This window comes from Ylistrum balloti, unplaced genomic scaffold (assembly GCF_031769215.1).
Source record: "Ylistrum balloti isolate Yb309-2 unplaced genomic scaffold, AGI_CSIRO_Ybal_v1 Utg369656, whole genome shotgun sequence".
NCBI classification, from domain to species: Eukaryota; Metazoa; Mollusca; class Bivalvia; order Pectinida; family Pectinidae; genus Ylistrum; species Ylistrum balloti.
This window is the reverse complement of record NW_026781909.1, coordinates 1,060,822-1,080,093: the sequence shown is the minus strand read 5'-3', so window position 1 is coordinate 1,080,093 and position 19,272 is coordinate 1,060,822. Positions and strand designations below refer to the sequence as shown.

The window sequence follows — 19,272 nt, the reverse complement described above, 5'->3', positions numbered from 1 at the left end:
AAAATCATAATCCAAACTCAAATTCCATAAAACTAGAGCAAAATGTGAATGAAAAACTTACAAGGAGGGTAAGACGAGGTGTTCCTGAAGAGTAAGCTTTCTCGACTACACCCGCTATTACACGCAAATTCTGGTCAATCGAAGTAAGTAAAGTCATAATTCCACATGAAAAAAAAGTTAAAATAATTATAAAAAAACAGAAGCATAAAAATACTCGGAACCCTGACCTTTATTGCATCTGTTTAAATGAAGATTAGTTGAAACATATCTGTCACCTTCACCAAACAAATGCTGAGAGAAATAATTTCATGATGACATGCTTACTCAATAAATATAGTAAAGATACACTTGTATTAAGCAATAACTTGCAACAACTGGAATTGACGGTACATAACCCTCAACACTGGTGTATATTTGTATCGACGATGTGTTGTGCTTGTTACCCTTCATTGTCAGGCTTTTTAAAATTCAATGGACTGCATGACTTGATTTGTAAATAGTCCACGAGGTACTCTTCGCCGGGGTGTAAATCTAATACAAATCATGTGTGTATGTGTATGTTTTAGTGTTGTTTCCTTATAACACGTGGTAATATTCTGTAGAACTAGATGTTATGTATAACTGATGGCCTCCGTTCCTGCCTCTTAAGTTGACCGAAGTGGAAATGGTAATTATAACATCACCTTAACATGCATTACCATCGTAAAGATTACAGGGTATAGTTGATACAAAATGTAGATGAATGTCTGTGTGTTGTTTTATGTTTTTTTTCAGGAAGAATTATCCTTCTTGTAACTCTACTTTCATCTTGAGCCATTTATTTCCGTTTACTTAAGCTGCAAGTCGTCTACAAATGAAACGAAATCCATAGGCTTGTTCCCAATGTTACGATTTTCGTAGACTTACTACACAGGGCTTTGACAGATGCAAGTTGATGAAGGCTATGGGGATATTTTATGGTCGTTGTCTTATTTTGTAATATTCTCCTTATAACGTGTGATGAAGACAACGAAGAAAACAACGAAAGTGTGTTTGATGCTCCAAAGTCTGCCTGATCAACCATGTTAATTTAGAATCGACTAAGATTTACAGACGGATGTCAGACGTTTGCCCTTCAAGAAAACTTGCTGTTGCTCTTCTGTTACCTTTTCGAGGATTTCTATGTAAAGATTTTTCATATCGTACATTGAGCCTCTTTCACATAATGCCTTTATTGAAAATGTAGCTGTTCAAATTAAGCTTTATCTGAAAGCTCAAGCAGGACATTTGTTCACATTTGTTGCTCAAAACGCAAACGCAATGTATGCATTACGGATGGTAAAACAATATGTCGCTGATAACCAGTATATTCAATACTCGTATATCGCTAGTTAAATAAAGAAAATACCGAAATGTTGTATTCCTTTTTTCAGACGACTAAACAGCAACAGGCGAATGAAATTGACGGTAAGTAAATACCATCCATAAAATCATAAATCTGATTGGTATTCAGCATGGAAAGGTGTACACATGTTAATTCGGTACACCATTACAATATAAGTAAAGGTTCCAGACAATTCAATTGTAGAGACAATCGGGAACACTCGGCTCTTTCCGTAGATGAGAAATAAAGAGGATACCGTATTGCTGTATATGGGTTTGAATCATTATAGGTTTATAAAAAAGAAATCGGAGCCATATACAACATACCATGTGAAATATATCGTATATAGATGATCATTTCTGTTGTGCTGTCCTATTGATCATGTTAACAACATTCTATACAGGTATGAAAGAAACATTTGCTTTGCTGGACTCCTATGGAGATGGGTCTATAGCTATGGAGGAAATGGGATTAGTATTGCGTTCACTTGGGCATTGCCCTTCCGAGGCTCAAATTAAGGAACTGCAGCAGGCAGCACAGGAATCGGATGATAACGGTATATTTTCTTTTCAACTCCCCAGTCAGACTTTGTTCTTCCTTTCTTCAGTCACCTCCAAACTTTAAAAAAATAGAACAGATTTATGATACGGTTTACGTTTTATTACGCTATACTGTACCCAAAGCTAATTCTCTATTGAAATTTGTCATGCCATTGTATTTTTGTTTGGTCTTTCAGAAACCGGACGAATTACGTTTCCCGAGTTTTTGTCTTTGTTTACATCATTCAAAAAATTGATACCAACCAATGTAAATCATGCTGAAGATATGAAGGCAGCATTCCAGATGATTGACCAAGATGGCGACGATAAGATATCAGAGGAGCATTTTCGACGAATCCTATCGAACTGTGGAGAAAAGCTGGAAGTTGATGAAGTAGACGACATCCTACAAGATGCACGTGTGGACGGAAAAGGGTTGATAAATTACGAAGGTAATATAGCCATTCTAGATTAAGTGTAAATAATGATTATTTCTTTTTCTCCTCCAGTTTGATCAAAACATCCGTTTTGGTATCATTATAAAAACACATAAAAATTACCTTACGTGAAATCTTTGGTGAACAATAATGTTAGTTTTTAACAGAATGATGTTATGATTTTGTATCTTTTTTCAGAGTTTATAAAAACCTTCCTGAGTCGGAAAGACAGTTGAACCATCGACGATACGAACTCAGAAGGACCTTTAATTTAAAGTAAATGGATAGTTACATAAAACACTGAAAGGAGTATAAGTGGATGATAGCAGTGTAATTATCATTCTGTTCATATATTTTATAGTCATGCAGTAAATCAGCAATATATGTTCATGATATTTTTTAGATATTCTAAAACTATATAATACCAATTAATAAACAATAATGACATCATCCTGATGAAAGTGTCTGTAAGATTAATAAACATTGATGACATTATTCTGATTAAAGTGTATGTAAGATTAATAAACATTGATGACATCATCCTGATGAAAGTGTCTGTAAGATTAATAAACATTGATGACATCATCCTGATGAAAGTGTCTGTAAGATTAATAAACATTGATGACATCATCCTGATGAAAGTGTCTGTAAGATTAATAAACATTGATGACATTATTCTGATTAAAGTGTATGTAACTTTAATAAACATTGATGACATCATCCTGATGAAAGTGTATGTAACTTTAATAAACATTGATGACATCATCCTGATTAAAGTGTATGTAACTTTAATAAACATTGATGACATCATCCTGATGAAAGTGTATATAAAGTTGATAAACATTGATGACATCATCCTGATGAAAGTGTATATAAGTTTAATAAACATTGATGACATCATCCTGATGAAAGTGTATATAAGTTTAATAAACATTGATGACATTATTCTGATTAAAGTGTATGTAACTTTAATAAACATTGATGACATTATCCTGATTAAAGTGTATGTAACTTTAATAAACATTGATGACATCATCCTGATGAAAGTGTATATAAGTTTAATAAACATTGATGACATCATCCTGATGAAAGTGTATATAAGTTTAATAAACATTGATTACACCATCCTTATGAAAGTGTATATAAGTTTAATAAACATTGATTACACCATCCTTATGAAAGTGTATATAAGTTTAATAAACATTGATTACACCATCCTTATGAAAGTGTATATATCTTAGGGATGTAACTTTAGTTGATCACTTGATACAGATAATATTTTGTGACTTGCATCTTTACCAATTTCACTGAAATTCATCTCATACTATCAGAAGAAATAAACATTTAAATCCTCAATGTACAACAACGTACACATATCCTTAATTCTAAACATATATATATATTATCTTTAATGAAGAGTAATGTAACAATACCAGTACAAAATGTTCTAAGAGACACAATAGATATTTCTATGTGAATATGCATAATTCGACGTTCTTTTTATACCTAAAATGGAATTCAGATGACTCGAGGTACCTATTGACTATATCACCTTCTTACCAATCACGTTTTTTCAGAAAAACACGTGTATATAAATACGTGTATATATGTGTGTTTGTACGTACAACATCTGCCCGATTAGCACAATATTACAGAAATAATTTCAATGATTTAATTCAATGTAATATAACAGACAATTGAACTTCTAAACTTGTAATTTTATTGAATTTTGGTGAAATGAAAGCAGACTACAAACAACAGAAAGATTCACATGGAGAATGATACAAAGTACCATATAAAGCTTAGTGTTCTCTGCCTTATCGAAGTCACAGTACAGATAAATCTGAATATGATTAACAGGCTCCGAAACTAATATCCCGTATAATTTCAATGAATTATCGAGTCAACGAATGAGCTATGCATATACCGCATTTCTCATCGTTGTAACAAGAAGAGAGTATTTATCATGATTAGATTGCGACAAGAAATGTCAGCTTCACATGTAGGTCGAAGCTTAGATACTCTTTGTGGCCATTTTCCGACTTCCGATTAAGAGGTACTATACCGAAGTCACTATAGGACTACAATGAAACAGAATTCGACACGAAGGAAAAATATGTCATTTCTGATTTCCTCATTCTTGTTCAAAGCAATCAAAGTAAAGTTATATGTTACTTTCAATTTATGGTAAATATGAAATGACCGTTTTATATATGAGTGAAATACAAATGTACGTAAATAAATAAAAACAATACTAGGGTTATTGCCCCTTCTAATTATAAAACTTACTGAAACTACTCTAATCAGGACACATGTGCCTTCCTGTAGGTGTGTTGTATCAATACTTTTGATCAAAGTTTAGCCCTTAACATTTCAGTGTTATTAATCATTGTTGTAAGTCATTGTTGCAACTGATTGTCATATAATGATACCGTACACACAAAGGCATCTATTGAATTATTTAAATGCACGGACCAGGAGAGTAGGCACAATATGATTAAATCTAATTGAACGGACCCAAGTTGAAATACCTATTGTAATGGATATGTTATTTGTTGTACATTTTTTGTATAATGGATACCTCCACACTGTGGGGTATATCATACGTTCTGTCTATATCTCTAATGCAAAAAGAGCCATTTTGTTGCAGAAAACATTTTTGAAACGAAATATATTTTCATCAAAGTTCTGAAGTATAGCTTACAGTTGTGATATCATATAATGTATAGTAATTCATGTAAATTTTATTTCGTTATTTATTTATTTTTTATTTTATTTTATTTTTTTTTTACTTTATTCTATCTTTTTTAATATATTCATGATTAGTCTCAAAACCACCATTGATAATATCACACATCAATTCAACAGTAACATCCTACCGTAATGGAAATGAAATTATATTTAATGTTATCAAAGATAGAGTATTCAATGGGCCAATATTCATACATCTGTCAAATTAAATACATACGTAGCACGTGCGTGTCCCTTTGTGTGGATTTGTATTGTTTCATTTCCGCCATCTTTCTGCCACCAGGAATGTCAACAACTTAATATGGCAAGTAATTTGCGTTGCTAATGCTGCTAATTAGTATTCGTAAAGTTGTGAGATAAATTGAAAATCTATTCAGTAACCTACAAAATGATAAATTTGTTCTTCAGTTTAAACAATTCAGGTAAATGATTGATATATAATGTAACAAACACATATTTTTATCATGGAAATGTAATTCATCGTAACACTGTGAATTACATGTATTTATTTGAATTAAGATTCGTTTGACATCAATTTTCGTACGTGAAGTTGATATTCATGGACACTCGAATAAATGTATATTATATTCTTTTTGCAAACTTTACATAACTGTTTATTGTATCTATGTATATTAAGTATATGTTTTGCATTTAATTTCAAGAAGCTGTATATGAATACCATTCATACCATACTTTAGTGATTGTATGAAAAATGTAAAAACCCTTATTTTTTATTGCAGGCGAGCCAGTTGACAGATAACCAGCTAGCAGGTATGTCTATGATTTCTGTACTGACATCAAAATAACACTTTAAAATTTCATTCTTTAAACACTAACAAAAAAATTTTCCCTTAAATCAACATTGTTACGAAATTTTGTTTTCAAACTGATATGTTTTCAAATAATTTTGAACATGATAACAGTGCAAAAAAATATTCCATTTGAATTATCATATTAAATATTGAAAACAAACATCATCATACAAAATGTAATAAAAAGGAAATATAGAGCGATACAAAATTGGATTTTGCTTTCATTTTAGAGTTTAAAGACACATTTAAGCTCTTTGACAAAGATGGAGATGGTACAATAGCTTCCAAAGACATAGCTACCATTATAAGGGCATTAAACGCCGCTCCAACAGAGGCCCAACTCAAGGAGATGATGAAGGACGTGGATCCAACAGGTGATTATCTCCCTTGTATTGTTCCACAGTGTCCTTCTTAAAACTTCACGTTATCGCTTTGTATCTTGACTATTGTGAGACTGTACCTTAAAGTGTGTAGAAAGCGTTTTGAAATTATTAGCATAAATCGATGAACATGCATGGTTTAAAAAGTCAATTTCTTTCAAAAATATCATTCTTTGTTCTTGTTTTAAATAGCGATAGAACTCTTTTACCTAAACCTCTCTAAATATGATTAAAATAACGCTGCCTATATTTATGCGTTTATTTCGGACATTTTTTAAACTTTCCTTGTTCACGTTCTAACAAATCAGATCGATTCTTAGAAGGATGAAACAACTGCATGATGTAATTTTATTCATTCTCCGGCTATAAAGAGAATATTATGATACAATTGCAATAATTGTGAAAAAGGTTATACCAGCCAACATTTATTACTATTGTTGGCCCTGACAGAAGCGTACGAGCGGTCTTACTGCGGAAGGAAATTTGGGAGGTCGAGCAGCTGATTTCTTTTACGGCATTGTTGAATGAAACTTTGTCATTGACTAATTAAACCTGTGTAATAGTGTAATATTGTTGTCACTGAAGACTCAAAAATATTACCCACCTGACTGGGAAAGTTGTAACTACAAAAATAAATTGCTGCACGACAAGATGTATTCATTTTCAGGGCATGGCACCGCAGATTTTCAGGATGTTTTAGAATGTATGATCCGCTTTCTTCCTGATGGGCATGACGAGGAGGAGGAAATATTAAACGCGTTTAAGACATTTGATAAAGACAGCAATGGTCTGATTAGTGCAGCAGAAATTCGCCATGCTCTTGTGAACTTGGAGGAGAAATTGACAGACGAGGAGGTGGATGCATTGATCAGAGAGGCTGATCCTGATGGTGATGGCTACATAAAATATGGTGGTTAGTATAATCATACGATAAAACTTTTAGAAAATGTTCATGATAAACATAAATATATAAGTAAGTATGGTATACAGTAGTCTATAACATTTAGAAAAAAATCAGCAATCAGGGACAATACATTGTAGATCGAACTTAGAGAAAAAGATATACCATAAAATATATTTTTTAACAAATTAATGTCGGATTTTCTCTATAGAACTAGTATAATAGTTTTATACTTTACAATAAATTATTGCCTGCATATACAAAGACTCAGATAGCTAATGACATTTACTTTCTGTTACAGAATTTGCCAAGATCCTTGCTAACGATTAGGTAACCCGGCATTACACGGACATCAGCGGTTACCATCAATATTCAGCAACAACGACAACAGATCATTCATATCATTCTTTTTCTGAAATACCTTTTTGGAATTGTCGGATATATATCTGATTAAATGTGATCATTGTAACGTTGAAAGTTTGTGTTGTTTTCGGTTAATGATTATAATATCACTTAAAATAAATTGATATCATGTATCGGCTAATTAGTCTCTAACTCTCATATATATACATTTCCAGTAGCGATCATTACTTCGATTCCAATATCTTGCAAAGTCTTTGTGTTATAGGGTTTTAAATCTCATTAATTTAGTTCCCATTCTAGACTTTTGTGGTTTTATCTCTTATCAACACTGAAAATCCCGGGAAGGACAGGAGTTGTTTGTAACACTTTAGTTCAGTTCTAGACTTGTACCTTATCAATCACAAACTTCTTTATTCGGAGTTGATAAACACATGGGTATAATTTGTACATGTATATGATGTACGGTACACTAGGTCCTTGTTGCTGATTTATTTTTTTATATTTATTTTTAGGAAAAACTATTTGGGCGTAAAACTTAAAAGGTAAAATTGATATGATGAAATTATATACGACTCATAAATGAAAAAAGTCCATGTCTGATTACACATATCAGTTTGATCTTGGGTATTTTCCTCCTGTCATAATAAAACATTAATTAAAATCTATTGGATAAAGGATTAGATGAAGACGAAAGTAAACAACATAAACAAACAAACAATGCAAAACAATGAACACAGACATTTTAACAGGATATGGATTCAAACTCAAATTTGATGAAACAGGAGCAAATATGAACAACAGAAATATTTACACGGAGACATGTGTTCCGGAAGAGTAAGCATCTTTTGCTACATCAAAGACACCCTTAACGGTATCCGTCATGTTTACCTGTGTTAGTCTACATTAGTTGACGTATTCCTAGTTAGCACCTGGTTAATAACGAGAGTCGGACATCTTCCGATATGATCATAATGGCGAACATGTCATTGTTTATTTTTTTGTTCATTTCTATGTATTTTTTTAAAATATTTATTCATTTAGTTACCATATGCGAACATATTTTTGTACAATGTTTATGTCCTATAAGTTACATGAGAAAAACATAAGTATTTTGACTACATGCTTGTCCTGTGCAATAAACATTTTGTACCCAAACAGTAAAGAAAACATTGTTCTTCTACTTATGACGTTAACATGGGCACACATTTCTCTGTACGGTTTCTGTTTATATATTTCAAAAACTTTTGAAAATGAAGAAAAAACGGATACAAATTGTACACATACCGACTTTACATTTGTACACAAAATGGACATAATGTCATTTACATGTTAATAGATACGTAATGGTTATCATTTTGCCATACTGAAATATGTATGGTCATTTGCCTAGATGAAGACAGCCGAGCCTAGTGATGACTTTATCGATGAGTGACACCAAGATATTTGTATAAAGGACAAAGGTAGTTACCCTGTAACAGCTGATTAAATACGATAAATCGTCGAATCTGTTTTAAGTTATTTAAATAGTTCTGCAGCTCCTTTTGATCGAAGGGGTGAAACATTCATTTTGTTTAATTCATGGATAGAACACTGGAAAATCAAATACTAAAAAATCGAATCATTGTTAATGAGGTCAGGAAATACTAAGCTGATAATGCTTAAACAAGTAATAATTGACAAAACCCAGCCAAGTCACAGGTAATGTAAGCCAGTAATCAGTTAGGACTGGTTAACCAAACATAAAACGCTTCTGAAACATCACATTGTCTTTTTCCAATAGACTAAGCTATGACAAAACATAATTAATTTTACATTTAATTTGTTATTCCTATGAACTCATGTTTGTGTACTTTTTCAGAATTTATAACACTGAGTTCTTTTTGTCGGAATGAAATACATTTGTATACTCAAAGAGATTAAATATTTTGTATTTCTCATATTTATATTGTTATACAATGTCCTTCGAACCTTCTTGATAAATTATACAAATTAACTAATTACAAAAGTACATTGAATATTAGTACAATGATATTTTAATGTTTGCCAAAATCATTAGTATTGTGTATGGAATGTTCAAGACAAAATGATCGTCCTTTATAAATGCTTATCTGCATTGTCCCTCTGTATATTATGTTCGTGTCACAATCAGATATATAATAACATGCGATCTTGACTAAGCTATTGAGTTGGACTTTTAACAAACGTTTATGTGAAGGCAGTGTGGTATCAAAGGAGGTATACAGAATAAATCCGATGGTAAGTAAAGAGTTTTTTCACATAAAAATGTGAAATGAAATTATTATCAAGTTTACAAACTTGTGTTTACAAAGGATATTATGTAGATGTAGCAGGGGAGGTAATTTCGTTCTATGTATGCTTTTGTAAACAATGCAATTAACATCTTGGTAAATGTTTATTAATTGAAACAACAAAAACTCTAATCAAATGAAAACGTTTTTTCTTTCACTACTCGTTTGAAATCAAGTGATACCTAAAGTTTTTAGAAATATGTTATTACAGCATTGATGTATGAACTGCAGATGGAGGGGAAAGTGCACTAGTAGAATCAAGATAATTTGTCGGATCAATTAAAATTTAAATGATATGCCTAATGCGTCATCCAAGATATCTACAAGCCGCTATTGTTAACGATCAAAATATGATCACTGTAAACAGATATAGACATCTGTTTGTCGATATCGTCAACATTTGCTCATAACCGATATATTTGTTTTAAAACAAGCAGTATTTACTTATCTGTTCTTGGTAACATGAATGGATACACAAAAATTACTTTTATATCATGAAATGGGCAAAACAGCTGCATATTCTATATCATTAAAAAAATAAACACACACACACATACACCAGAATTCGTGGGGGCTTTTAGAACATTTGGGTTTCCAAATCGGGATGTAAACATGAAAACATGAAAGTCAATACTAACTAAATATAAGAATTGTAATTCAAGATTATGTCACATGCGGTTAGACATGTTCAGCAGTTGGAAGTAGTCAAGATATTTCTTTGTTATAAACTAGGGTACCATTTGCCGATATGACATCATTTGAGTGAGATAAACCGAACGACATTTCTCCTCCTGAACTCTCAAAAATATAGCAAAATTCTCCTTGTTCTTAAACCAGACACATAAAAATGTATAGCATTAAATTAAAACGTATCACATAAAACGGACGCATTCATATTTACTTTCCCTGTTGCTTATTTTCTATTTCTGGATAACAATACACCAGTATCCTAAACCTATGGTGTTTACATGTCGCATTTGATTCTACAAACAAGGGCCTGTTCCTATTACCATGATTGCAATATGTCATCAACTGACGGTCTAACCATAACACAGGGTTTCAAAACAAGCAGGTTGACGAAAACAACGGAAGTGTTACGGTCGTCATAGTCTGTTTCTGAAGCTGGATGTGTTTGATGCTTGTGTTTGTTGGTTCCGTTGTTGTTTTCGTTCTTTTCATTTGAGAACGTGACCTTGCTTACTTGGATTGACCAAGGTTTACATTACGAGTGTTGTCGATAAAGCAGAGGACGCTTATTCTTTTGTAACATATTGGTTGTCTTATTCCCCTTGCACTTTTCAGGAATCTCAGTGTTCATGTTTCTTTCGTTTATATTTTGCCCTAGTTTTATCGAATATGAATTTGGATTATGATTATGTTCACATGTTGGTATGTTTTTGATGAATTTGTTGACATACTTTACACATATATATTTTTATTATATAGACCAGACCATCAATATTGATAACGTAAACTTAATACCAATATCATATGATCCTGACAAACTCACATTTTACATTAACCAAATATTTATTATATAAACCAGACAATTTTTTTTTCTTTCTTTTTTTTCAAATACGTTTCTTTTTATTAAATAAGCAATTACAAATTGAAATTTTGGGCATTAACGTTGTGATTACTTAACAATGTTTTTTCATACTTTGTCCTCGTTATTTTTGAGTTTGAGCCAAGATTTGTTTTTCCGGTATTGACCTTCACCTCTATCAGGACGACCCAATACTACAAGTCCTGACTTTGGTCCTAATCCAAACGTTCACGGTTTTATCAACAGTTTGAATCTTATCAGTCATCAAATAAATCATGTTTTACTTAATTCGTCTTTTCCAAAGTACATTATTATGTACCTATTTCACCGGGGGTTAAAACTCAAAAGTAGCAATAATCCCGAGGATACTAACAACGTTATCAGTATACAATCTGGGCCTGGTATCGAAAGTTCAAACAGATCTTCTGGTCAAAAGAAAATAATCTACCTCTGAAAAGGATTTCATTGACTGTGTTTGGGCATGGTATTGATAGTTTAAACAAATATTAGGTTTAGAAAAAAAAAATGTTGATGCGTGTTTTTATGTTTATGTAGGAGCAAAAAGTGCAGGAATCAGAGGACGCGGAGCAAGAATTGGAAGGTATAGTTATCATTTAAACATAGAAAATATATCATTATGTAGGTTTCATTTATTACATGATATATAAAGACATGAAAAATTGTACAAAAGTGATAAGTAACTTCAAAATATTTATTAAGATACAACAGCGACAGATGATGAATGTACCTACACCAATCATCTCATTCTTTTCTTACTTATAGTTATGATTGTTAAATTATTGAAACCTAAAGACGACACAGGAAAATCCAAACTGTTCTAAATGAATGTCATAATATAAATGGCGTGTTGTACTTCTCCACAATCCAATAAATTTCATATCTAATATTGGATGATTTCAACAGTCTTCAAGCACACGTGAATGATTTGAAATGCACTTGTATAACACTTATCAATATCATTTCGGTATGGAAATATATAAACAAATTTCCATTAAAATGCGTTAGTGATCTCGTTAGTGACAATTGGCGTGGTAAATGTCTCGTTGCGTTGAGACGCTTAACTGATAACATTTTAACGTGTCAGTTAGTTTGTTCGTACACGAAAACAATCCATTTTTAACATGATAGCAATTTCGTTATAAGATCATAATTATCTCATTGGAGTTAGTAATCACTGTTTTCTTGATATTTAGCTTTGACTAAAATCTAATCAGAAAGAAAAATCCTTGAATATGCCAAAAGTAGCATAATTTAATCCAAAATGACAAAGGAATAGCACACTTTAAATGAATATAGATGTATGCCATTTGTCCCGCCTCACTGCCCTCATGGTTGCTATACACCATTTTTACAAAATTCGTTCCCCTGTCCTTGCCTATACCTTTTCACCCATCAGAGCCCCGCCCCTCTGTCCTCATGGTTGCTATACACCATTTTTACAAAGGAGTAGATGCACTTTGGCTCAAAATTGGCCTCAAAAAATCTTTTTTTTAATTGTTAGAAAATTCTTTAATCATGTACCCATTTGTGTTATTTAACAACTTATCAGTTGAAATGCAGATAAAAATAGGTTCATAACGCGTGTGATGACGTCACAAATTTCGCGGGAAAACGTCACGTTTACAAAAAGTCACGATTTTTTTCGATATTTTATGACTTTGAACGAAAAATTAACTACCTCCCCAAGGGTGTACCAATTTTATATTTATCAATGAGAACAATTTCCACATTATGTTTGCGATGCTCAAATATTTTTTTGGTACATGCCTGGGGAGGTATTTAAAATAACAAATATCTTCTGAATTTGTAACCACATTTCACGATTTTGGTGAGATTTTGACGTTGCCCAGCGTAACGTTAGCGTCGAGACCGACTACAAGATTGCGGAAGTAAATGGATGCTGAAATAAAAGACAAAAACATGAAAAATGACTTGACTTATGTTTGTTAATAAAATTAGATAATAATAATGAAAAAAAATGTATTTTGAAAAATGACAAAAATATCCATGGTAACAACTCCTAGATTTTGCAATCTCCTAGGCCCGAGTCTAATGCGCTACATTGTACGTTAGTCTAAACTCGTACAGAAGATCTTGCAAGTTTCAGCCTACATTTGAAGTATGTATACGTAGAAGAGCTGTCAACACATCTGCACATCTTGTAGAAGTTGTCTACTTCTTTAACAGGTATGTAACAATATTATGTAGAAGATATCCATGTTGTGTATTCGCGACATTGTCGCGATTTGTTTACGTTTGTGCATATGAGCAGACGTCAGATCTGACTTCGAAAAAATAGTCATTGTAGATATTGCTAGTGTTTTGATAAGTATGCAGTAAGTAAAAATACAATAACAAGTATAAAAAATAAAATAAAACCTTTTCTTTTTTTGTTTGTAAACGGTATTTTCCATAATAACGTTGTCTGAGTCTGCGTCTAAAAATAGAATTTTGCAACCAAACAAAATGCAGGGATTTATCGTCAGAAAAAACATAATGGCAAAACTGTATTTGCTACAGTGTTGTTTTCAAAACATACACTAACATATAAAAATGAGAAAGTGTTCCTATATACGAGATATAAACTAAAGTGTCAATTCACACACCCATAATAAAATCAGTGTACATCCGAAGTGTGTTGGTTTTGATTTATATTACTAACAAAATCTCCTCTGTGACGTAATCAGCCGCTGTAGTGTAATGGTGAAGGTGCGATGCTCTGGAGGTGTAGTTTTGCCGTGGCGAGTTCAAATCGCGGGCACACACCATATTATTTTTTATTCTTATTTTTTTTCTATAACTTTCACCTCAATTATTCTCGATTTTAATAGTTATATTCATCAATAATGTACTGATAGAATTAATAATTATAAATATTAGAATATTTTCAGGACGTTATATCATGTTGCTACATGTATTTTTCCATATAAATATCCTTGCATTCTAATACAAACAATTATATCTGCATCGATAGTCTTGGTGTTACAAATATTTCTTTTGGATATATTGAAACTCTTACATCGCGTTAGATGTCATTTTGCTGAATTGTTATCGACCTAGGGTAGTTTTTTTTCTATATATATTTTTTGCGTCGGACTTACTTTTGCTAGCATCAAATAATCAGCATATACGTGCAGAAACTAAAGTGTTAATTCTTATGGGCTAGGGTATAATTTCTCTCATTTATACTATTGTAAAATTAATACGATGAAAAATCTTACCATGTATATTTTCTTTTGAAGAATCCCAGTAACATAACGATCCTGAGGACCTGAATTCAAATATTTTTATGGATACATTTGATTCAGAAATTAAACGTAAGTCTTCTGCTTTGTAAGTTTCGTCAGCACAATGAATCGAACATTATTATATTGTGGCTATTTGATATTTTTGACCTAGCTTCATTTTTGGCTGCAGTTAGTTTATTGGCTTGTATATTTCGGAGAACTCTTGTTATAATGGCACATCCCTGAATAACTAAATGAAGTATATACATGTACATGCTTACATGTATATATAAACGTGTTTATATGCTCCAGATATACTGTATAGCCAGTATCAATGCTACATGTACTGTTACCAAAAACAAATTACGGGAAACATACGAAACACTGGCTTGATATATATTTTTTTAAAACAGATTGACACTGGCATAATATACATTAGCTACTCTTTAAAATAAAGTTTTGTAAAAATCAGATTTTTCACCGAACTTAAGATTTAATAGATTATTTATTTTCATTATTTTCATTCTTTAAGGTTTACTAGTGATGTAATAGGAGACAGAGAGTAGCGAGAAAATGCCTGGAGATTCTTGAAGTTACATGTAAGTGTTTTAGGAAGTTCCTGAATTAATCTTATTTCTATGCTTCAAATTGTTAAGTAACAGAAATCTGAAATACTTGGAGGAGAATTCTCTCATTATCATGTTTATTTCCGTTTCAACTACAATATTTTATTTTAAAAAAGGTGACTGATATATGTATTGTAATAAAAACAGGTTTTTTTTCTATTATACATGTGTTTAATGTAATTGTCACTGTCTGTCTCCCTCCAATTGTTTGTCCAGTCTTTCCTTGTTGGCTATTTATGAAGAACAATGATAAACATTTTCGATTACTTCATATGAGTCCAGCTACCAGCTTCTAAAATAGCTATTATTTTATTATTTCATACAGTATATACTGTATAATAAAGCAATTATTGACTTCTAGTAAAGTAATACAAATATTTAACACCTAGTCAAAGCAATGCTCATATCTGACTCGGGTCCCTGTTAACACATCAATTTACATGTTTGATAAATCATTGTAATAACATTATGAAGATCAGTATTGCATGATACACTGTATAAACAACAAGTGATGGATACAATGTTTCATATTTATTCAACATACAATAAGTAAATGCCCAGACGCCCTTTAGTTTCTGATGTTTGGGACATATTTTAATATAGTTAGTATCTATTTGTTTAGGATGCCTGGAAAGGGAGAATTTCGGTGTGTTGTTTGTTCTAAGAGAACAAAACCTGGGGACAGGCGCTTCACTAAAGGCAAGGAAAACTCTTCACTAAGAAAATATTTGTTGAAAACATATATGATACAAACAAAAGAAGAAGATGTCATTTGTGGAAAGTGTCGTATGTCATGTCATCGCTCAATACTACAGCGTCGTACACACATCGCTCAACACCACTCTTCAGTTGAAGCCCCTTGTAATAAATCAACAAAGAACATCCTTTCATCGCCGCGGAATATTACACTTTCAATCCCATCCACTGGAAGTAGCCACAAAAAATGTTTTGTATGCAATACTTACCCAAAGAAACTGGTGGTAATATCTCGTGACGCGAAATACGACCTCTTCCTGCAAAAAGGGGTTTTAGTTCCGTTCGGAGCAAGATGTTGTAGTCATCATATCGAGGATGGTCTATTGCAAAATGATGCTTGTGAAAACATTGCTATAAAAAGTGACCTATCTTCTCTTAATCGTACTGAAATAGTGGCATTGATTTCTAAGATTAGAGATGTAGCAAATACACAGCAAAGCAAACGCATTGACTTTGACTCACCGCATGCCCTTTCGAATGAAGATTTCATTACACTAACTGGACTATGTACACAGCATTTTAACGATTTGTGTACTCACTGTGCTGGTTCTGTGCGATCTTCAAAGAATAGGAGCATTAAATCTTGTGTCGGCATCTTTCTTACTAAACTAAAAAGTGGCATGTCAAATAAAGTCCTATCAACAGTTTTTAACATTGGAAAAGATTCTATTCGACGTGCAGTAACATCGGCAAGAGTTGCACTAGCGAAAGACTTTGTTCCATCAAATCTGGGATTTCAGCATGTAAGTCGACAAGATGTTATACTGAAACACACAAGACCACTCGCCCAAACATTGTTTGGAGGACTTATGGAACCAGCCATTCTTGTAATTGATGGCACCTACATTTATATACAAAAGAGTGGCCAATTTATGTTCCAAAGGAGGAGTTACAGCATGCATAAGCACCGGCCGTTGGTAAAACCTATGATGTTTGTCACCACAACAGGTTACATAGTGTCCGTGTTAGGTCCCTATTTTGCCGATTCCAAAAACAATGATGCCAGCATCCTGAATCAGATTTTAAATTCCAACATTCAAGAAATCAAGGAGTGGATTCAGGAAAATGATGTGTTTGTGGTTGACAGAGGCTTTAGAGATTCCATGGACCTCCTACAACAGCTAGGAATACAAACAGAGATGCCTTCTTTTTCCAAGCAAAGGAAACAGCACACTACCGGAGAAAGCAACGCTTCCAGGCTTGTTACTAAAATAAGGTAAGGTCTCTCTTTGTTCTGAGTAACATTTTACTAACTTTACCAATTGCTTTTACAACATATTTATAACTTATTTGTATTAATATATCATTAAAATGGTTAAAGGTAATTCCCAGTGAGAATTAGATACTTTCGATTTTATAAGTTGAACTGCATAAACCTGTCCATTTAGAAGATGTCGAAATTGAAAACAAAATTTATTTGATATAGTTACCATCATATGCATTTGAATACTGCATTTATTCACATTCAAAATGCATCTATTTACTATTTTTCAGATGGGTCGTTGAGGCTGTGAATGGACGGTTAAAAACCTGGAAATATTTGGATCGTGTGTTGCCAAACTCACAGATTCCATACATAGGCGATATTGTCAGGATTGTGTGTGCAATCTTCAACAAGTTCGGTACACCAATAAGCACGGGGGATGCAGAGCAAGATCAACTGCTAGGATCGAAAATGTTGCATTTGTCACGGAAGCAGAATTCTCTTTGGGAGAGAATTGAACGAGAAGGCCTTTTCAATCGACCTAGTAAGTGGCAGAAGATGGAGACCACAACTGATATCATATTTCCTGTTCTGACAGAAGAAGACCTGCGGAATTTGACACTGGGAGTGTATCAGCTCAAACTGGCACGGTCCTACACACAGGAACATATGAGCGAAACGGGAGGATATGAAGTATCTATCTGTAAAGTAGATGCTAATCTGATCAATGCCAAGATACAGAGCCGACATTTTTCCTCAAAACTTTACCAATTGTGGGTATCATTTGATGATTGTAATGTGCAAGGATGGTACTGTACATGCCGTGCTGGGGCGAGGGTGGTTGGGACTTGCTCCCATGTTGCATCCATCTTATGGTATATGGGATTTGCACGTCATTTAGACAAGTCCTTTGACTTTAGTAAGGACTGGACACAATATTTACAAGATGCCAGTTATACACCAGACCCAATCAGTATTGATGAGAGTGATGATGAAGGTAACACGGAGGAATAAAACAGCACAGCTTTACCGATGTAGCCATGTAAATTACATATAAATTTCGGAATCTCCAAAAATGTAATTACAAATGCACGATGGTCACTTGATCGACTGAGGAATTGGCTTTAATCTCGAATGACAATGTATTTTGTTAGTGCATAATGTTTATTTGAAATAACTTTTAACTTTTGTAAGAATCATTAACTGTAACATGTTTGATTTCATATCCTTTTCAAATTAACCAAGAATATAAAGATAACCGTGTACGGAAGTATTGACAAATTGATGTACTGATTATTGCATGTACTGTTGCTATGGTGAAATATTTAGTTGCTATGGTAAGACATGGTTACTGTGGAATACCACCTATATGCTCTATTGTATCATCATATTTACATTTTTAAGATGTATCATAATCTAAACAGCCCTTGAGTATTATCATCAATTTTCTGTGTCCATTATTGTATTTATTACAATCCGTTGCTATGGAGAGAGTTTGGTTGCTATTGTGTTGCTAGGAAATCTTAAACATGTAATATATGATGGTTGATCACAAATATGATATGATTTTTAAATCATACCATTGATATGTAAAAATTGATTAAATATTTTCACCAAATAATAAAAAAAAACAGTGAAATATCACTAAAATGTGCAAATAGACGGTAAAGAGTAGGTTGGTTTCCAGGCCCGTTGCTAGGCAACGCATTGTCAGAATTATTGAAAACTTGTTTTTTTATCAATGTCATATGTCCATGTTTGCATGATATAAAAATTAAGAAAATCTATGCTGGGGCCAAAATTGACCCTTAATGCATCTACTCCTTTTTTCCGGAAAGTCAACTTGTAGTGGTTCACAATTTAGGTATAGCTCCGTTAGGTGATTTGTGGCTATTAATCAATGTGCGTTTACGCCGCATGACGATTGCGCTTGTAATTAGATACGGCTTTTTCATTACTTTTTACCGCTTGTAAATGCTCGATGTTTTCTACATCTTGTCTTTCTGGTACATCCATAGTTTTATATAAATGTAAGTA

At 32.7% G+C, this 19,272-nt stretch overlaps 3 protein-coding genes across 3 annotated transcripts; all 3 read left to right on the top strand.

Annotated features, from left to right (window-relative positions):
• Positions 1–1,391: 1,391 nt before the first annotated feature.
• On the top strand, positions 1,392–2,575 carry LOC132557834 (calmodulin-A-like). Its single transcript, XM_060222364.1, has 4 exons — positions 1,392–1,446; positions 1,767–1,919; positions 2,100–2,354; positions 2,538–2,575. Exons 1-4 carry the CDS (start codon positions 1,392–1,394, stop codon positions 2,573–2,575), a joined length of 501 nt encoding a protein of 166 aa, XP_060078347.1.
• A 1,751-nt stretch (positions 2,576–4,326) lies between these two features.
• LOC132557823 (neo-calmodulin-like) lies at positions 4,327–7,513 on the top strand. Its single transcript, XM_060222353.1, has 5 exons — positions 4,327–4,341; positions 5,831–5,861; positions 6,133–6,276; positions 6,950–7,195; positions 7,485–7,513. The coding sequence occupies exons 1-5, from the start codon at positions 4,327–4,329 to the stop codon at positions 7,511–7,513; spliced, it is 465 nt and encodes a 154-aa protein (XP_060078336.1).
• A 9,245-nt stretch (positions 7,514–16,758) lies between these two features.
• Positions 16,759–18,884, top strand: LOC132557905 (uncharacterized). Its single transcript, XM_060222433.1, has 2 exons — positions 16,759–17,247; positions 17,526–18,884. The coding sequence occupies exons 1-2, from the start codon at positions 16,841–16,843 to the stop codon at positions 18,247–18,249; spliced, it is 1,131 nt and encodes a 376-aa protein (XP_060078416.1). The 5' UTR covers positions 16,759–16,840; the 3' UTR covers positions 18,250–18,884.
• The last annotated feature ends 388 nt before the right edge of the window (positions 18,885–19,272 follow it).